The 19,683-nt window shown below is 45.5% G+C and overlaps 1 protein-coding gene across 3 annotated transcripts in view; it reads right to left on the bottom strand.

Annotated features, from left to right (window-relative positions):
* FBLN2 (fibulin 2) overlaps positions 1-19,683 on the bottom strand; it is a 90,455-nt gene that overhangs the window by 61,992 nt on the left and 8,780 nt on the right. For 2 of the 3 annotated variants that reach the window (XM_019008078.2, XM_019008077.2), the window contains exon 2: positions 1,561-3,000. In XM_019008078.2, coding sequence (XP_018863623.1) covers positions 1,561-2,881 — 1,321 coding nt within the window. In that variant the 5' untranslated portion in view covers positions 2,882-3,000. Of the gene's footprint in view, positions 1-1,560; positions 3,001-17,129; positions 17,240-19,683 lie in introns of those variants that run through there. The other variant, XM_019008076.1, reaches the window with a different exon arrangement.

Raw genomic sequence — 19,683 nt, 5'->3', positions numbered from 1 at the left:
GGGGAAAATGGCACACAGTGATTCCCAAGCCTGCTTCTGTCAGCTGAACAATTCATGCCTGACATGCCATCCATCACATCTTGCTGCAGGCACCTCAACCTAATCCAGCCCCCGACCAGACCTGTCTCAGCCAAGCACTTTCCAGAAATCACAGACTGCAAATCACCCAAACAGACTCTAAAATCCAGTACTTAGCTGTGTGGCTGAACACTTTCACCCCAACAGACTTTCTTAAACCCTTTCATTGAAAATTTCAGGGTGCTCCACCCATTTTTCCTTGTTTGAAAGAAAAAAAAAAGGCAATTTAATTTTAAGAAAACATCTTTAAAGTTACATCAGCAAACAGGTTACTGTGTGTCAGTCCTAAGTCAGGCCCATGTATCATACGTAGCCTTGGTGCACAGCTCGGATTTTGAGGTAGGCTGGGGCAAGTAAAAGGGAAGTCAAAGGAAAAGGAAAAAGCTGCCATCTCCATCCATGGACCTGGCACACTTTCTGTTTGAACAGCCACAAGGTGCTGCTTGTGTTGGGACTTAGAGTCTAAGCTCCAAACCTGCTCTCCTCCTCACATCTGCCTTAAGCTTCTCCAGGAGATGGACTGGACAGCTCAAGATTTAAGGGCTACCTACACAGCTCTTAGAAATACCACTGCCTAGGGATTCATCAGTATTCTCTGCAAGCATCCTGCAGCTGAGTCTCGTGAGAACATTTTGTGCCACATCTTCAAAGAGGAGGTACTGCTCTTGATTTGATGAAAAATGAATTGGAAATATGAGCTGTGTATGTGCTAATTTACTGCGATGAAGTTTGCATTTATTACAGTAATGAGCATTGCATAAAGCGTATAATCAACATTCCCTGCAGATGTCAAGAGGAATTCAGAGGCACAGAGGAAATACGTATACTTGCCACAGCTGATCATAAACATCATAAACTTCCAGCCCCAAAAAAGCATAAAGCAAGAGAGCCCTTTTTCTCCCTACTAGTCCTTAGGGGTATTTGAGTGTATCTCTCAAGTTCTTGAATTAATGAGCTTAGACAGGCTTTCAACCATGAGATAAATATTACAAGTGCTCTAAATATTTTTATTTAGAAAGTGAAAGCACAACTGTTTCAATTCCTTCCCAGAAGAAGACAAAAGCTACAAATGTGATTACACTGAGTTGCCAACTGGAGAAACTAATTAAATCTTTCTGTGTAGAGGAAGATGTTTCTTTAACAGCACAACAGAAGTTAAAAGGAAGTAATTGAAGGAAAATGCAAGAGTTTAAGAAATCATCATCTGAAATAAAGTTAAAACACCAGAAAACCCCATCCAATGTCTGTGAAATCAAAGCAAGGTTGAAGTGGTACCTGTTCTGTGAAACAAAACACAAACCACCTCCTGAAGGGATGGAAGACACTTGATTGATTGATTGATTGATTGATTGATTGATTGATTGATTGATTGATTTCAAGGCCATGTGCAGCAGTAAGAACAATACAGCAGAGGATGAGCACCAATGACATGAATATCATGAATAAGAGTTCTCTAGACACCCACACTGGAGTAGTTCTTACCTTCAGGCAGCCGGGGGTTAGCGTGGATAGAGTTGGGGTCCCCGTCCTCCTCGGGATGGTAACGATACAGTGTCTGCGACTGCTTCGGGGAGGACTGGCTGCGCTCTTCCTTCAGAGCAACAGGAGGAGAGGTTGTTGCACTGAACTTCACCTGGGGGAAATCATTTCCCTCGACGCTTTCACGGGATGATCTTGTTGAGCTCGCCTCTGTAAAGTTCACCTCCTTCAAGCCCTGATCCGTGCTACTCTCTGGCTCTTCCTTCCTGGCATGCTTTTTCATTTTAGAGTGGGGGGCTCTTTCGTGCTCGTGCCTCTCTTTGCTCCCTTTTGGCCTCCTCTCCAATTCCTCCGGGAGCCGGGGCGTCGCGGTGGTGGCCGTGGTGTGCTGTGGAGGAGCCCCGGTGGTGGTCGGTGCCTCCTTGCGTGTCACCTTCTGGAGGGAGGGTGCGGTGGTGCGGGGCAGCCTCCGCCGCTCGCCGCGCTCGGCGGGGCCTGCGGGCCCCGGGGTGGTGCCCGGCCCCGGGGCGGTGCCCGCGCTGTGGGGCCCGGCCGGGCCCGGCGCCGAGGGAGCCACGCTGGCCGCCGGGTAGTCATAGTCCTCGCTCTGCTCCTGGCTGAGGCTGTCGTGCTCCAGGTGGGACGAGTAACTCCTGTACTTCTTCGGAGACTCCAGCTGGGTGTTGTCTCCCTCGGAGGCCTCCTGGTCGTAGCTGTAGGGATCGTCGTAGTGCCTCTCGGGCTCGCCGTCCTCGGCGTCCCCCGGGCTGGCCGTGTTCAAGGAGAAGGTGTCACAGTCCGGCAGCTGGTAGCACATCAGCTCCCCGCCGGCGTTGGGGCAGTGGCAAACCTTGCAGGGGGGCATGTGGAAGGTGTGCCCCGCCACGTATTTCTGTCCCTCGTGCAGGCAGCCGATGCGGCCGCACTGCGGGCACCCGTCCGCCGGCACCACCGCGTCGATGCAGTTCGGGGGCAGCTCTGGGCACAGCATGAATTGGCAACTGATCTTGCCCCCTCCCTTGGGGCACGAGCACTCGGTGCTGCCAAAGTCCACGAAGTAGGACTGTCCCTCGGGCACCTTGCCGTTGACGAAGCCCACGTTGACGCAGTCGTAGTACTGGTAGCCCTCGCAGGTGCAGCCGTGCTGCAGGCACGTGGCGCAGCACTCGCCGGGCTCCAGCACGTCCTCGATGCAGTTCTCCAGGGCCTGGCACTCGGCTCCCGTGCAGTCCCTCTGCTGCTGGCAGCTGCCCGTGCACAGCAGCACCAGGAGCAGGGCGTTCCAAGGGCTCTGCTGCCAGCTCCGGGCCCTGGCCATCGTCATCCCGAAGGAACACGGCTCTGCTCCAAGCTCGCACGTTCAGCCTTGGCTGCTCTCCTGGAACGCTGGGGGTTCAGCGCCGAATCTGCAGCGGTTTCCCGAGTTACCTTTTCTCATAGATCCTGGAGTTATGAAAGAAAACTCTGTTAAAGACTACACTCGGCACATATCCTGTTAAACATTAGAGGTCTTTAAAAGTTGGGACGAAGTCCAACATCTGGAAACCTAAGGACAAAAATTAATCATAATGCCTTCCAAGCATTAGAGGTACTAAGTTTGGAGTTGGATGCTTCCCCCACCCCTATTTTGAAAAGGAAAGGAAGAAAAAATGGTTGCGAATGTTCTGTTTTGAATCTGTTGACAAAACATATATTTCAATAAAAAGAAGGCCCTTCTTTATACCTCAATGCCTTTTTGTTAATCTTTCCAGCTAACAAGATCTTTTGGCAGAGAATAAGTAAATACACAGTTCTTCCTCTGCAGATATGAGCTTAAGATAATTATTCTTTAGGTTTTAATTACAAAGACTCAAATCTTAAGGAATTTTTATGGACAAAACTTAGCCTTGGGACGTGAGAATTTGTCTGTACATATGTTAACTCAAAATCTGGATTTTTTTCTGCTTCCTTCCCCCACTGAGCAATCTCTCGCACTTCAGTCTTCAGCATTAACAGTTATTCCTTTGCTCCAGCAGGGCTAAAATAGAACTTCTTTGTGTGTTGCGGTTACTTTGTGGTTACATATCATATTAACTATCCTGTAATACATATAAAGGGCCGGATCCTCTGCTCACAGAGGTTGGCACAGCTCCACAGCAGGACTGTGGTGAACAGAGGGATCAGCTCCAACTTCACTGGAGGACATTTACAACAACTGAGGATGTGCCACCACTGGCAATCACTTCTTTTACTTTTGACAACACCAGCAGTACTTTTTAGTGAATATAACTATACTATGAACACACAATATACATCTATGCATACATGAACTGGCATAATAACACTTTGTTTAAGTGCCTTGAAGAAAAGAAAATGGTTTGCTTTTTAGTTAAGAAGCTCTTTGAGCATTGAAAAGTTCAAGGGTCAGTCAGCTGTTGTCCTTTATATAAAAATTATGCTCACAAAGCTACACAATTAACACAGAAAACCACTTACAACAGAAAAACAATTTGCCTATAGAATTTTATAGGACCAGCAATCTCATTATTTTCCCAGGACCGCTCCCATCATCAAAAAAACAACCCTAAAACATTTATCTGGGGGGTAAAATACAGCCACATCACCCAGAACAATGAACTGCACACGCAACAAGAGTTGTGCCAGAAAATCCATTCAGAAAGATTACTTCTCCCATTCAATGGAGGCTTCCAACAAGTCTGCTCAGTCCCTCTGGCAAGAGGCCAGGCTGTGGGAAAAGTGTGCCTGTTCTGATAAGATATGGACAAACTGTGCTAAGAATTTCCCCAGTTCTGCCCTGGAATCCCAGTTATTTCAGTACCTTATACAGGGACAGAATTCTTACATATGTACGTCTCCTACTACTATTTTGAGTATATTAGCTGAGTGTGCTAAAGGAAAATGATTGAAGGAAAAATAAAATTGTAAGAAAATACAATAATGGCTTGGAAGAATCTCACTTTTTCAGAATCTGACTGCTCTCAAGACCAGGCTCTTTCTCATGAAGGAAAATTTTCAATGTGTGGTACTGAAATGAATTCTTCAGGATGCAGCCTGGGAATTAATAATTCATCCTGCTTTCAGCAGCTTTTCCAGGTAAACCAAATTTGTAATTGTTCCATTGCTTTAGCTGGGAAATAATGAATGGGAGGACAACTACAGATAACCTCTGTGAGGGGCTGGCAGCAGGATTTTGTCACATCCCCTCCTATGGTACCTCCTGGCTTTGATGCCTCAGTGTATGTGTGTGCCCTGGGCAAACCCCATGGGGAGGCAGCTGGGCTCAGCTCTGCCCCAGTCATATTCCCTTTTCCACATCAGGCTTCCCAGAGAGCCCCAGAACCCAGCATGGGCCACCTGGGTGTCAGAGGCACAGGTCTGGCAGCCTCTGTGTGCACCGGGCATCACCTGTGGGACAGGTAAGGGATGAGCGGTGTGAGCACCCCCCACCCCAGCCAGCCTGTGCTGCTTTGCTGGGGCACAGCTCCAGGTAAAGGGTAAAGGGTTCCCCAGAACTCCTCAGGCACACACTCAGACTCCCAGAAGAAATCCCAGTGATCCCTGTGCTGAAGCAAGAGGCAGAAAGCAGTCATCACTTACAGGAGAGAGTTCAAGGACAGCTGAGGGTTTACCACAGGACAGTCCTGTCTTGGTGAAAGGATCTGCTTCCCTGTGCTGTCAACTCTTGCCCCCCTCATTCACACTCATTTCTATCCAAGGGTTGGTTTGCTTGTCTTGCCAGTCCTTCCCCTGTTCCCATCCTTGCTGCCCTGCCTCTCACCCATGGAGAGCCCAGAGTGCTCATGGCAAGCCCTGTCTCTGCTCCCTGTCCTGCTCAGTCCCCCCATGCCTTTCTCTTCACAGCATTTCCACATCCCTCAGCATCTGGGTTTTCAAGTTTAACTGATAAGACTGAAATCTTTATAAACCCTTCCTCCATGAATGACACCACTTCCCTTTCCTCAGGCTTGCTTTGCTTCCTCAGAGGCTCCTTGTTTCTGGTGCAGTGACTCCAACAAAAAGTATCTTTTTATTCCTTTAAACCACTGCATTTCCCTGTGCTTTCTTCATCTGTTTCCCACACCCATCACTCCCCCCAACCACAAACTCACATATCAAAGAAACAGCCTCTACTTCAGGCACAGAGAAAACCATCTTTGAGGGAAGCTGCTGAGCCCCACTGAGCCCCCATCCCTGCACACAGAGAATTGTGCTCCTGCCAGCCCCGCAGCTGATGTGCTCCACCTCTGGATGCCTGCCCTTCCCCAACACTGCAACGATGCTCTGGAGACAGCAGCTCATTACTGGGGAACAGCATCAAAAGCTGGAGCTGTAAATAAAGGTGTCTGAACCAAGAGGGTAAAAAAACCCACACTATCTCTGTGGGATAGGGGAGTTTAATACCAGCAGATGTTATTGCAATAATTTGTTTCCATTAACTATTTTAATGCCTTCCTTAATGTTGTTTTACACAACTGGGTCAATACACCAGGGCTTCACTAAAATGAGAATTGGTTCTTTGTACTCTCACCAATGTCCTTCACCCTCTCTTACCAATATCACTGACTTTTGCTGTTCTGTTGAGTGAGAAATTAAGCCCTGCACTGTGGACATGATTTCTGAACCTGAGAGAATTTCAAGCTCTCAGGGACTGACTGTTCCCAAGGGAAAGTCTTGGGAACCTTGTCTTGCTCAAGGATTGTTTGTGTAAATAAGGGTTACTTTTCCAAAACAAGACACAGATGTTCTGAGAGTGTTTTCTCTCTTGTCTCACCAATGGGATGAGGGAGGTGTTGTTCCTTCTACCAATCAAGATAACCTGTATTGGAACACCCTATAAAAGGATTGAAAAACCCCAAAATAAAGGCTTCTTTGCCTCACTAAAAGTGGCTGTGTGTGATTTCTCAGAACCTTCACTCTATACTTTGTGTCTTCTAGCAATAATGCACACCTAAAATAAAAGTTTTTCAAAAGCTCTGTTCAAAGCTTTATAGAGCTCTACAGCAAGGGAACCATGTGCCACTTGTGTCAGCCCTCACACACTGCTTCATGTCCCAGGAGAATTCCATTCATGTCCATTGTGGAATTTCCTAACCTGTATATCCTGCTCTTCTTTGGTTCAAGGGCTGACCATGTTGGCTTTACTGGGTTTTACTGGGCCATTATTAAAAAAGTTGTTGCCATTCCTGTGTTCATAATGCATCCTGAGCAAGCAGGAGTGCCCATACAAGAGAGGGGCAATGCTCTGGATTGGGAGTGAGTCTCTCAAATTCTACCCACATAAACATGTGAGTGAAACCAGCAGTAAACAGTGGATGGTCACACTGCTGCAATTCCTTATGCCTCGATTCCTTCTTTAAAAAGTATTCCTAGGAAGGGCAGAGTAAAGATACCTAATGGAAACCCAGCGTTAAAAAGAGTCCAAATAAGCATGAGCCACAGGCACACATTTTCATGGAAAAGGAAAGCAGATGAACCCAGTATCTGTGTGATGGGACATCCAAGGCTAACAGCAGCAGCCATCAAAATTATAACTAGTCCTGGCTGAAAAACATCATATTCCCGTCTCCTGGCAGGAAATAAAATAAGATTTCAAGATGCTTATTTCAATTCAGTTTAGGGCCAAAAAGTTATAAATTTTGACATTTTTTCAAAACAATATACTCCAAGTGATTTATTTCAATCAAAACCATAACATAAAACCAAAAGGAAGAATGTTGACTTGATTAAAATTGTTCAGTCATATTACTTGAAAATGTTGATGAAACCAGTGTGTTCCCACAGACAATCTAGACATTTTAAATGTGCAACTTCTTTAAATTAAGAGAAGCATTTTATTGGGATTCTTTTTCCAGATGGTTTCATTTCAGTGCTGAACCAGAAAGCATTATTCCAGATAAGCAGAGGTGACAGGAGGCACTCTCCTTCAAAGATTTCACACAGAGACAACCTCTCTGTGTGAAGGGTGCCCCAAACACAGGCAGAAGGTGGGCACATGTGGAAGAGATAGCACAGTAGCAACAGCATTCTGTCAAATGTTCACTGACCTAAAGGAGGCAGCCACTTATAAACAAAAAGCAGTAAAGAGAATAAATTCAGTGCACTGTAGGAGACCCACTGACTTCCATCTTTAAGATGTACCTGTGATTTCACCATTTGCAGATCCCTGTGAAGAGGTTTAGACAGAGCAATTATTTTCTCTGTCCCACTTCTCAGTCCCTCAATAAATTGACATTTTTGAGGATGACAGTAACAGAAATGCTGGTTTGATCTGTGTCTTCTACTTTTGAAAGTGAGCAGGGCCAGATGCCAGGCCGATGTAAGAGCAGAAGGTGGCATCCATCTGTGCAATATCCTCCGTGCTGGGTACTGGGAGCCCCTGCCCTGCTGGGTGGAACTGGGGGCAGTCCCTGAGCCTGCCCATGAATCCACACTGGAGGTTCTGACATACAAAGAAAAAACCTGTGGGAAAGCCAGTGCAGGGCTGGCACTCACCACTTACGCACAAAGCAAGTTCACCAGCCCACAGAGCTGCCATGAACAATTCTCCTGGTTTCCCAGAACCAGCCAGCTGAAATTGGCTCTGCAGCTTCAAGCTGTCCGTGGGCAGGGACCAAACACAGCCCTGCTCTGTGCTGCTGAATCTTTTGGTGATGCCGAATCTCTTCTCACGGAGGTGAAAGCTCTGCAGAAAGCAGGGCAGCAGGCAGCACATGTGCACACCCATCCCGAGGAGCAAGGGGAAGGTATTTCCCCAGCCCGAGCATTTTCACACCTCTCCCCAGCCAGAGCTCTGGGCTGCTGCAGCTGCCAGCAGCTCCTCACTGCCTGCGGCCACAGTTTACACTGAGGGAGGAAGAAGGGAGGGGACGGAAGGAAATAACAATTTAAAAACAATCCTTTTTAAATGGAAGAGAACATGGAAATTTGTGAGAGCATTTGAATCTTATATGAAAACCAGAAAAAAGCCCTAAACCCAGTATCTCCTGACTGGGCTGTGCCAGCCTATAGATTAAATCTTCCTTTCACACCCTCTCCTCACCAGGAGCTGGAAGGGATTGCTGCTGGAAGGGAAGGGATTGATGCTGGAAGGGAAGGGATTGCTGCTGGAAGGGAAGGGATTGCTGCTGGAAGGGAAGGGACTGCTGCTGGAAGGGATTGCTGCTCTCCTCGCAGAGGGAACTACAGGGCTATTCACCGGGAGAATGAATGAAAAGGGAGAAGTGTTTCCATCACTGTTCTTATGCAACATTCAGGCCCAGGGCCCATCATCTCTGCCTATAAATTAATGGAATATGAGCTGAGCTGAACCCATGTTGGGCAGAAGGACCAGAGGGGTAGGATAAACCTCAGGGTAAATCCCAACCCAACAAGCTGCTTTTTGTTCTTGAAAGTAAAGCACTCTGGAGTTGTCAGCGCTCTGGTTCTTGGCTAAACAAGCCTGTGTTCAGGAGCCATAGCCTTTGCAGGCAGTTTTCCTCAACTTTGTTTTCAATAAGAAATCAGTTATCATTAACCCCCTTTTCATGGAAAAGCTTTTAAAAATGGACATTTGGGATTCTGGAGGATTTTCAATTAATTCAACAGCGAACTCAAGAGGAGACAAACAAGAAGAAAGCAGGATCAAAACTCATTCAGCCTCCCAAAAGAACTCCAATAAGAACTCCCTTCCCAGCAGAAGCACTCTCAGGCAGAGATGCTCCAGAAGCTTTCCAGGACATTCCCCATGCTCAAATCCAAACAGGAACCTGACATGCTGCAGTAATAGAGAAGCATCACCTGAGGTATTTCAGCTGAGGTAGCCAAGCATTAACAGCAGTGACCAGGTAGCTTTGGGACTTACTCTTCCAGAATGTGCAGTGTTTGAGTGCTTTTTGAAATCCCGGAGAGTGTTTGAAGGCAGCCTTTTTCCAAGGGAATGCCAGAGTCAGGGAGGGGAGAATCATGTCTTGGAGTTATTGTGTCAGTGCTCCCCTTCAGCCCAGCCCAGCCCAGCCCAAAACAACAGGGCAGGTACTTGGGTTCGAGAGGAGTGAAATTCTGTGTCATTGTGAGTCGCCAGTGCAGCAGATCCAAAGTGACTCAGTGGGAGCATGGCAGCAGCCAAGGAGCCAGAGAGGAAAGGCTCACATGGTGTGGGAAATGGAAAAATGGAAAATTCCACAGATGCTCAAGGGTTCAATCTACAGTCTTGGAAAGAGCTTGGGTTAATGTATATATGTGTATATATATGTATATATAATGTGTACCTATGGATAACGGTACATAGACATTAAGTAGAAAAATTATAAACTTATGTTCCTATAATTGTAAGTAAGTAAGAATATGCTTTAATATTCTAATTCTTAATATTCTAAATAAGAAATTGTATTAGGTAAAATAGTGGTAGGTTTGAGCTGCAATAATGGGATTTAGAGGGTAGGCTAAGGATCTAGTAGCTATAGCAGGGGGGTGTGTGTATGGGTACGTGACCTGTCAGTTTATTGGCTAAGAGACAGATGCAGTGCAGCAGAACTAGGGAAAGGTGATAGGTTATTAAGTAGAAACAAGTTTTGTTTTAACTGTCTATTGGAACAAAATGTTATATATTTCTGTGTGAAGAAGAAACCTGTGACTACCTTAAGCTATGGCTGACTTGTTGCTTCTCTCCAAATCTCACGCCTTCGAGACTGACATCTTACCTGGCTTACTTGAGCAATAAATCATCTTAAATAACACAGTGGTCCCATCCCTTGTTTTTCATCTTAACAACATGGGACATGGGGAGCTCAGCACAGGGCTCTTCAGGGACCAGAGCAGTAGGGACAGGGCTCTGCCATGGGGACCCTGACAAACCGACCATGGCCAGGTTCCTCTCTGGACAATGCACAGGACACTCAGCAAGTCCTGGCAGCTGGGCCAGGGTCACAGCTCTGCTGCAGAAGGAGCCAAACTCTTACACTGGAGTGAAAATAAACTTGTTTGCTATTGATACACTTTTTTTCTTATCTTTTTACATCACCAAGTTTCAGGTGACTATATATACTCCTCAAAAACACAATTAAATAATCCAGCTATTTCCACGCCAGCCAAAGAAATCTGGGAAAAAATTAAAGCAAACTCAGCCACAGCCACTCAAAAATGTTTCCCAAGGCACAGCCAACAAAAACTTGTCAAAGCTCATAAGTTATGAACTAATTTTCACAGGGAGAGCTCTTTTGGCAGCAGGCAGGTCCCTGATCTGCACAGACCTCGAGCAGCCGCACACATGTGGATACAGCCTAGACATGGGGCACCACTGGTCTCAGGAGCCATCCAGCTCCCACCAGCCAGCACCCAGGCTCTGGGCTCAGGTGAGCACTGTCAATACTGGAGGCTGCTCTGATAAGTGAAATCATTTTTTCTTATTTATTTAAAGAGCTGCACTCCTCTCTTCCCTCTCAGAAAGGAACAAATCCCTAGTTTCCAAGATATTCCCCATTATTTAGACATTGACCATTTCTCATTAGAAGTAACTCAAGCACAACCCCTGCACAATCTTATAACTGTGCCCCTCAAATACATCCTTTCCAGATCCTAGGCTAAATTTCTCTCTCTCTCTGCTTCCTTTCTCTAATCTCTCTCCAGGATGCTCCAGACCCCTGCCTCTTCCCACAGTTTTACAGAGCTCCCACTTGCAGGGCTGCAGTGCCTCTCACCAAGGAAAGAACCTGCTGCAGCCTCCAGGACAGATGGCTGCAAAACCTGGGATATCATTCCCACACCCTCTGTGATCCCCTCTCCCCATTTCTCCTTTCCTCCATGAAAGAACTCTGATACTACTTTGAACTGTCAGTAAGCACCAGATTTAAGTTTTGGGTTTGTTTCTTTTTCGTAATGCAGTCTTCTATTATGCACTTTGCACCCCTCTGCCCTAAGCAGTGACAGTAATACAGACCTTTTGTTGGGAAATGTGTTGGTTGGAACATCTGGGCACTCCCTACCTAGTTCAGGCAGCCCTTTGTAAACAGTTCAAACTGAAAATTCCCCCACCCCCATCTAAAATCCAAATTAGGCCAAAGAAAGCCTACTATTTAACTGACAGCTTAGCAAGTGGCCTTTGCTGCCCTGTGGCAATTTGGAAATAATTAACAACAGTTTTCATACAGGGAAGGCTGCAGGGAACTGCCAGGCAGTTTTGCACAGCGTACCTGTGAGGCAGCACTGCTCACAGCCAGAGGAGCAGTGCTGCCTCCATCACCTGAACTTCAGAACTGAGGATTCACATGTGAGACTCCCCAGAGTAACTCAGAGGGGTTTACTTCAGTCTGCCAATTAATTCCAAAGCAGTGTCAAAACAGAAAGTCAACAGAGCAAATTCGTAACAAATAATTTTTCTGTAATTGTGTCCTGACTTTGTTACTATCATGAGTAATGGTGAAAGTCTAGCTATTGGGCAGTGAAAAATTTCCTGTATTGAGTCTGGTTGAGCATCTGCCCATGTATTCTTTGGTCTGACGAAAAGGAACTCAGATTTGTTTCAACATTCATGCACGTGTCTTCTCAACCCCCATGGACTGCAGACAAGAGCATATCTGGAGTATGGACTGGAAACACCACTAAGCATATTGCCAATTAAAAAATAATAAAATCCAGAAAAAGCAGCAGTGATCATTCCCTGGGATGAGTTTCCTCTCATATGTGACAAAAGAAAGCCTGTATATAGCAATTAAATTTTTCAGCTAAAGCAAAAAGTTATTATTTTAATGGAGGAAAAACTAGAACACTTGGTTAAAATGTTCTCATAGAAATGTTAATTACCACAGTCATTAAACAAATGGAAATCAAAGCCTACCATTCGTTGAGCACTTTGAAAAGTTTTAATGCAAAAAAATGTGCTGGAAAGAAACTTTCAATTTTTCCTCCAGAATGAAAGTAAATCCCTGTAAATGAAGCTGCATCTATCATGCTGCTAATCAGTCAGCAGCCACAGATGTAATCCATCAATCCAAAGTGTTCCTGCACAAACTTTACATAAAAGATAATGGAATTAATTTGGTTTGGTAGGAACCAAACTGAAAAGGAAGGAAGCCTGCTCTGCTATTCCATCCCACAGCCCATCATGCAGAGGCATCAGTAATTCCAGGTGGGGATAACAGAAGCCACATGTTCACTACCTCCATCTTCCACCTTGGGTTTTTTCCTTCACTTTTGCCTGCAGCAGATGTTGAATCCTGTATCTTGACTCCCTTCCTTTGATAGGGAACAGATCCCAGTTGTCCAGGGGGTGTAGCCTTAATTTGAAGAATAATTTCCTGGAGATAGGAGCACGGGTTTTTCCTGTTTCTGCACAGAACCCAAGCTGGCACACTCGGTGATAGTTTGCTGAGTGTCCAAATTCACTGAGACAGCTTCTGCCCTCAGATGCATGTGTGCACTTCTTGTGTTCAGAACAATTTGTGGTTCTGTACCATATTCTACAAACCAGAATGAGATGAGAAAAGTAATTCTTGTTTATTTTGTAAATTACACATTACATTTTCTAATGCCACAGGAAGTTAGTATGATCTGCTGGGTAAGTGTGCAACTCAGACTCTTGAATATTTTAAGTTACTGATCATCACCCAGTACAAGTAAACCCATGATCACTTGGGTGGAACATTCAAAATACAGAAATCCCAGCAAACCAGATGTTACTGTATTAACAAAAAATGTTGATTGAATAATTGTATATGTTACCTTATAGACATGCACATAATTTAAACAAGAATACTTTTTTTCCTTTAACATCATGGTTTTGTTGAACACACTGATTAAAGAGTAAATTCAGACTGATTTTCATCACAGTAAATACTCCACCTAAAGTGGTACTGACTAGTACGAACAATTTATTTGGTCTTGGCACATTTAAATATGTATTTATGCTTTGGTCAATGATCTTCTGGAAGGGGAGGAAACTTTTTATTTTCCAGCTGAGGAAATCCTGTAACTGTAAAGATTAATTGATACAAGGAGAAGTAAATAATTAGTACAAGGGGAAATAAATAATTAGTACAACAGAAGAAGAATGAGGTTGTAGTCCCTCCTTCCACATTAGTTAGCACAATCCAGCACATGACTGAGAATGAAAATTCAGATGGAAAAGTTACTAACATGAGAGATGAAATAAAGTCTCCCAAGAGTACAGAATATTTGGTATTTAAAGCAATAAAAGAAGGATAAAATCCCCACCAAGGAAAGTAGAGGAGGTGCAATGGGAGGTATTTCAGCCTGCCAGTGCTCTCTGAGGCTGGGCTGAGAGGCACCTGCAGAGAGCCTTCCTGTGGCATGACCCTGCCTCACCCCACTGTGACTGAAACGCTCTGGCAGCCCAGTCAGACGTGCACACCCAGCTGACTGAGCTGGGGGTTGGCATGGGAGGGATTTTCACTGCATTTCAGGAATAAACCATACCTCGACTTTGTAGGCTCAATTCTGAAAGCAATACCATGATCTTGGGTGTCCAAAGTACAAAGAACAAGAACAGAACAAAGAGGACCGTGAGTTTAAATTCTCAGAAGACCAGAGGTGCAGTTGAACATCAGTTTTCTAGAAGTCACCTCGCTGATGAGGTTTTCTACAATGAGTGGAGGGGTGGGTAAGACTTCAGAGGGCAATTAATGCTCCTGATAAACTGTTTGGGATGGATGGATTGTCCCTTTGCTGTGAGCTTTACCACAGAATTCCAGGCTTGGGCTGGAAAGGACTTTAAACATAATCCAGTTCCACATTCCACAACCCCAGGTGTCTCCAAGCACCGTCCAACCTAGCCTTGGACACTTCCAGGGATGGGAAACTGTGACACAGTAGAGAGACTTTACATGACTAATACCCTTATTTTTGGGTAGATAAAGCTGCAGAGCCTGTGATTTTTTGCTTTGCAAAGGAGAACTCTATGGGCAATATGAACAAAATTTACAGAATTGTAAGGAACACAAATAAACTGAAGGGGGATATTCCTCCACCAAATGTGGACCACCACAGTGCAGAGGGCAGGGAGGAGAAAACAATCATTCTGTTGGAGGTCAACTGGGAGAATGCCAGCAGAGCTCTGAAAAAAATGATGGATTCCATCATTCCAGCAGTTCCTGGTCATCCAGAGGAATGGAGAAGGAAAGTGGTGCAACATCTCACAATTCTGTCAATCCTCTACAAGAGGATTCACAAGTTTCATCTACAAGACAAATTTCTATGAAGGGTGCAAGGTGTGCATCCCGGTGGAGATGTTCCTCTCAGCAATGTGGGGGTGGCCACATAATACATGGGGATGATAAGGACTGTGAGCATCTGGGTGTTCATTGTTTCCATGCTCTTCTCAGAGAGCCAAAGCTGTATAAAATCAAACAAGATATAAAAATAATCTGCTCTTCTTATACACGGGCTCCTGTCAGAACATGCTGACCATGTCTGCACACCCTGACCACTATCTCCCAAGGCCTGATTAATGAGATTTCCTGTTCTTCCATGGTTTTTTTCCACATTTAACCAAGTGTTCACCTTAAAAGGAATGTTAAGCAGTACCTTTCCACATTACCTTCCAATCTGTACTATCACCTCAGCCCACAGGCACTGTTTTTCCTTCAGGAGGAGATTTTGAGTGTTTTGACTTTGTTTACTTTACACAGATGCTATTCCTTTCTTGCAGATGGATATGATCTGTTGAAGACTTGGAACAACAAAACTCATCCAAAAGTACCATCTATTATTCCTGCAGGGGCACAGTACTGCCAGAAACTGTTCAACATTCCATAAAATAAGACCATAGAATGGATAGCTCATTGTTAAAGTGAAGCATGGCATTGTTTGGAACCTGATGACAGACATTTTGCTGGGGTTTTGCCTTAAATATAGTATCTAATGTATTATTCTTGGTTTACTTTTAAAACTTCACATTCGACATTAAACAGCAAAGGTGGGCCCCAATGTGACCTTAATGTCTGGCTTAATCCCCACTTCCTACAGGATCCTTTGTAATAACTTCAGAGAGAGAGAAACCCAGAGTGGGTCACTGGGTTTTAACAAACTGACTGCAACACCGAGTTCTGTTCTCCATTCCCCTGGCGTGTGCCTGTTGTATCTGCAGGATACACTTCCTAAGAGAACAGAATTCAATCTTCAAGTTTAAGAGCCATTAAAATATGTCTTCTTTTATAGATATTACACTTACTGCACTCACACACAGCTCCACACTCTGCCTTTCACTTACTGGTAAGAAACACTAGCCAGAAATGAACTGCCATTTGCCATTCCTTTCTACACCCAATGCTAAGGCATTTAATCAGTAAAAAGACTGGACATAGAGTCTTGCTATGAACATGTATCATCTGAGTCAACACTAAAACAGCCTTCCTTTGCCATTCAAACAAGAAAAACACAGAATGGGGGGAGGGGGGGTGGGAAGAGAATTACAGAAAAAAAACCCAAAACATACACAAAAGAAATCAGTAGTGTTTAATTGGAAAAAAAATGTCTCTGTAGAATGCTGCCCCCAGGGTGGCACTCAGTGGCCCCATGCCCAGTTCCTGAGGTTCCCTGGGGCCAGGCAGCCCCTGTTCCCTGTCACCCATAGCTGTGGGAGCTGGGCTCCAGCAAATCCATGCAACTCACACTCCTTGGAGCAGCAACCCAGCCCGGAGCGTCCCAGTGACACAAACCAGCACACGACACTTGCACACTCCCAGGGATACGAAGGATCATCTCAAAACTCAATTATTTCAGCCCAGAAAGTCATCATTTAAGACCCTGGAAGTGTATATAATCATTACCGTCTCTTCAGGAAGCTCTCACACTGCTATAATAAAATCTACAGAAGCAAAGCACTTTTAGCCCAGCCATTCCTAATCCCAGAGACAATGCCTATATTTTTCCATCACATCAGATCCTGGATGGTGGGGGAAGGGCAAGAGCCTGAGAAAAGGGGGAAATGCAACTTGAGAAGTGGTAAGTGCGTCAAAATCTAAATTACTTTTAGATATTTTGCAGCACAATCCTCCTTTATGCCTGTGCAGCTCGGTTCATATGGCTCACATTCAGCCTGTCACAGTGAATCATTGCTACTCCTTGACTTACATTAACAAAAACAAACCTAACTTTCGCTTTTTTTACCTGTGAGGTAAAACTTTGAATTCCCAGTCAAAAGGCCAGAAGTGGCATTAAAAATAATTGTTTTTGTAAGAAGCTCACTTTGAGGAGAAAACAAGCAAAAAAAAAAAAAAAAAAGCCCAAATACATGTGTTGCTTATGGAGCATTTTGCAAAAAAGCAAAAATCTTTGTCCATGAGCAGCAAAGACCCAGCTTTAGCAGCCTTAACTAACAAAGCAAACCCGCCCCTCCCTACTTAAGTCTTTAAACTGCATCAAACTGGAGATATTTAACAACAGCTTTAGAGCCTAAAGAACAGTTAAAAAGTAAATCTGGAAAACGAAGTACAAAAATCAAAGTGAAACCCAGCCAGATACAAGCTCCGCAACCAGCAGAACACAAGGCACAAAGCAAAGCCAGCACTCAAACAAAGTTATTTTACATTTCTCCCAGCAAATTTGCAACAAATGTTCATTTAGGAAAGATTTCTGCTGACCTGTGCATGAGCAGCAATGCAGATGTGGCGAGTTCTGCTGTCACCTTTTGTTCCCAGCCATGTCAGCTGTGCTCTGCTCCAAGTGCTGCTCACACTCCCAAATCCCCTTTTCCAGCTCTATCTTAGGAACTGCCCAGATTTTGTAGTGTAATATGAGCAGGGAAGTACCATGTGCCTATGATATGGTCAATTCACTTTTTACCCCCTGCAATGCTTAAGGAAACTGCTTCACATTTCAAAGCTGAGCCTAGGGCTGCCTGACCCAGGTACAGCCAGGGCAGCGCTGGGGCTCCCTCCTCCACCCCAGTGGGGCCCTAAAATGGCTCCTTTCCCCCTCCCAGACCCTAGGAGGGATTTAGGGACTGCTGAGGCCCTTGTCTCTCTTCCCCTGGGTGCCTGGTGCAGCAGAGACCACAGTCCCAACACAGAGGGGGGCAGCCCTCCTTGCTGAGGGCCACCAGCACAGTGCTGGGGCCACCACCATCCCCATGGCCAAAGCCAAAACTCTTCACTGAGGTAGCTCTGGTGAGGTCCCTCAAGACCCAGCAAAGCCCTCACATCTGGTCTGGGATCTTTAGGAATGAAGATGTTCCAAAAGTTGGGCTGGAAGAATCCCATCTGTTCCTCTCCAGTGTTGCCATCAGCAAAGCAATTAACAGTGTCTAAAAACCAAGCCTCTGAATTACTCTTCTGTTAATATTCTTCTATTGTTATCGATCTACTTCTGGTTTGAATATGCAATTATCATCATGCCTGAAAAGAACAATACACTGAGAGGAGGAGGAAATGCCTCTTCTTCCCAAATTCTGCACAGGGGAGTTACACCCATTGTGAAGCTGCCAAGTACCAGAGAAGGTGCAGAGAAGAGGGGGAACAGTCCTCAAATCCTGTTACTCCTGCTGGTCCAGCTCCAGCCCCACACTCAGGTCCCAAACACCCTGCACCAAGCCCAGTGATAACAGACAGCACCAGCCTGGTACAGGCATTTCCCGAGTGTTTGGGCTTGAGAAGGGTGAGGTGCAAAAGCTGTCAAGGATTGTGCTGTTCCCCAGCTTTTGTGCAAGCAAATTCCATGTAATCCCAATGTCAACAATGTCAATGGCCCAAGCATTGTTAAATCAAGTTAGGGAGGCTGAGGGAGCCCCACCTGGCAAGGGGAAGGGAGGTCTCTGGTACTCTCTCTGCCAGCCCTGGGCAGATGATCGAGCTGGTTTTCAACAGCTAAGTGAGGGCCTCTAAAAGGGATTAAAGGTAGGAAACAGTCAGGGATCTTGGAAGAGGAAAGATGCAAGACAAAAAGATGGCAGAAAACAGAAAACCTTGGGGGGAACTTTAACTCTTGGCCAGAAGGCAGCAAAGTATTTTCATGTAAGAAACCTACTTTTTAAATCCTTGCCCTGGTATCTAACATATACCTTGTGTGGGATTTCTAACAACTACATTCTGCATCTTTGAGCTTTCAAACTCTTGACCTTTATTCTAAAGCAAAGGTGAGAGCTCTATCTTCCCTGTTGCATAATTTCCTAAACCCAGTTATGTTTGAAATTGGCATGTCGGTAAAGTAAAACTTGGAATAATGTAATGGACTCTTTCAGAGAAAAATATATATTCTTCAAGGATTAATTCAACATCTCAGCTCAGAAATATGATCTTGATTGGTATAATGACAATTGCTTAAAAAAAAAAAAAAAGCAACAAAAAAGGAAGTGAAATGACTCAAAGGTTAGGAATGGAGTTCACCAGTTGTCTCTGTTGATGGCTGTGTTTATATCACAGAATCATGGAATGGTTTGAGTTGGAAGAGGCCTTAAAGCTCATCTTGTTCCACCCCTGCCATGGGCAGGGACACCTTCCACTGTCCCAGGCTGCTCCAAGCCCCATCCAGCCTGGCCTTGGACACTTCCAGGGATCCAGGGGCAGCCCCAGCTGCTCTGGACACCCTGTGCCAGGGCCTCACTGTAAGCAATCCACAGCCTGCCCCAGGCACCATCTCCACAGCACCCCACCAGCACTTCATGGTCCTCACCTCATCACCACTGCAGTCCAGGCACCCCATCCCTGACTGGTGTCAGTGACCCTGATCTTTGTGCCCCCCAGGCCCTCCAGGTGAGGCCAGGCAGGACTGCACAGCCAGGGCAGGGCACAGCTCACTGCAGGAAGCCAGCTCTTCACTGCCTGATGCCATTAGCCTGCAGAACAGGCCATAATTTGCTGAAATGATGATTAATCAAATCATATTTTTCTCTAAGGCAGCTAACAAAGCCAATTCAGTGTCTCAGTAATTCTCAGATAACCAAGGAATACTCATGGAGTGACAACTACCAGCTATTTAACAGCACAGGCATGGCAGTGAAAGCCAGCCTGGCTGGAAGGGCAGGAGGTGTGTGAGCACCACTGGGGAAAACGAGCCACCTTGTTTTCCCCACTTCAGATCACCACCACCACCCCATCCTCACTGCTCGCTCCCAGGCCTTTGTGCCCACTGGTGTGGAGGGACTGGGAGCCCTCACAGTGCCACAGAGCCAGGAAACAGGGGATGGGGTGCCCAGGGAAC

This window comes from Parus major, chromosome 12 (genome assembly GCF_001522545.3).
Source record: "Parus major isolate Abel chromosome 12, Parus_major1.1, whole genome shotgun sequence".
Taxonomy (NCBI): Eukaryota; Metazoa; Chordata; class Aves; order Passeriformes; family Paridae; genus Parus; species Parus major.
Note: the sequence above shows the minus strand (reverse complement) of the source record. Positions and strands in the feature narration are given on the sequence as shown.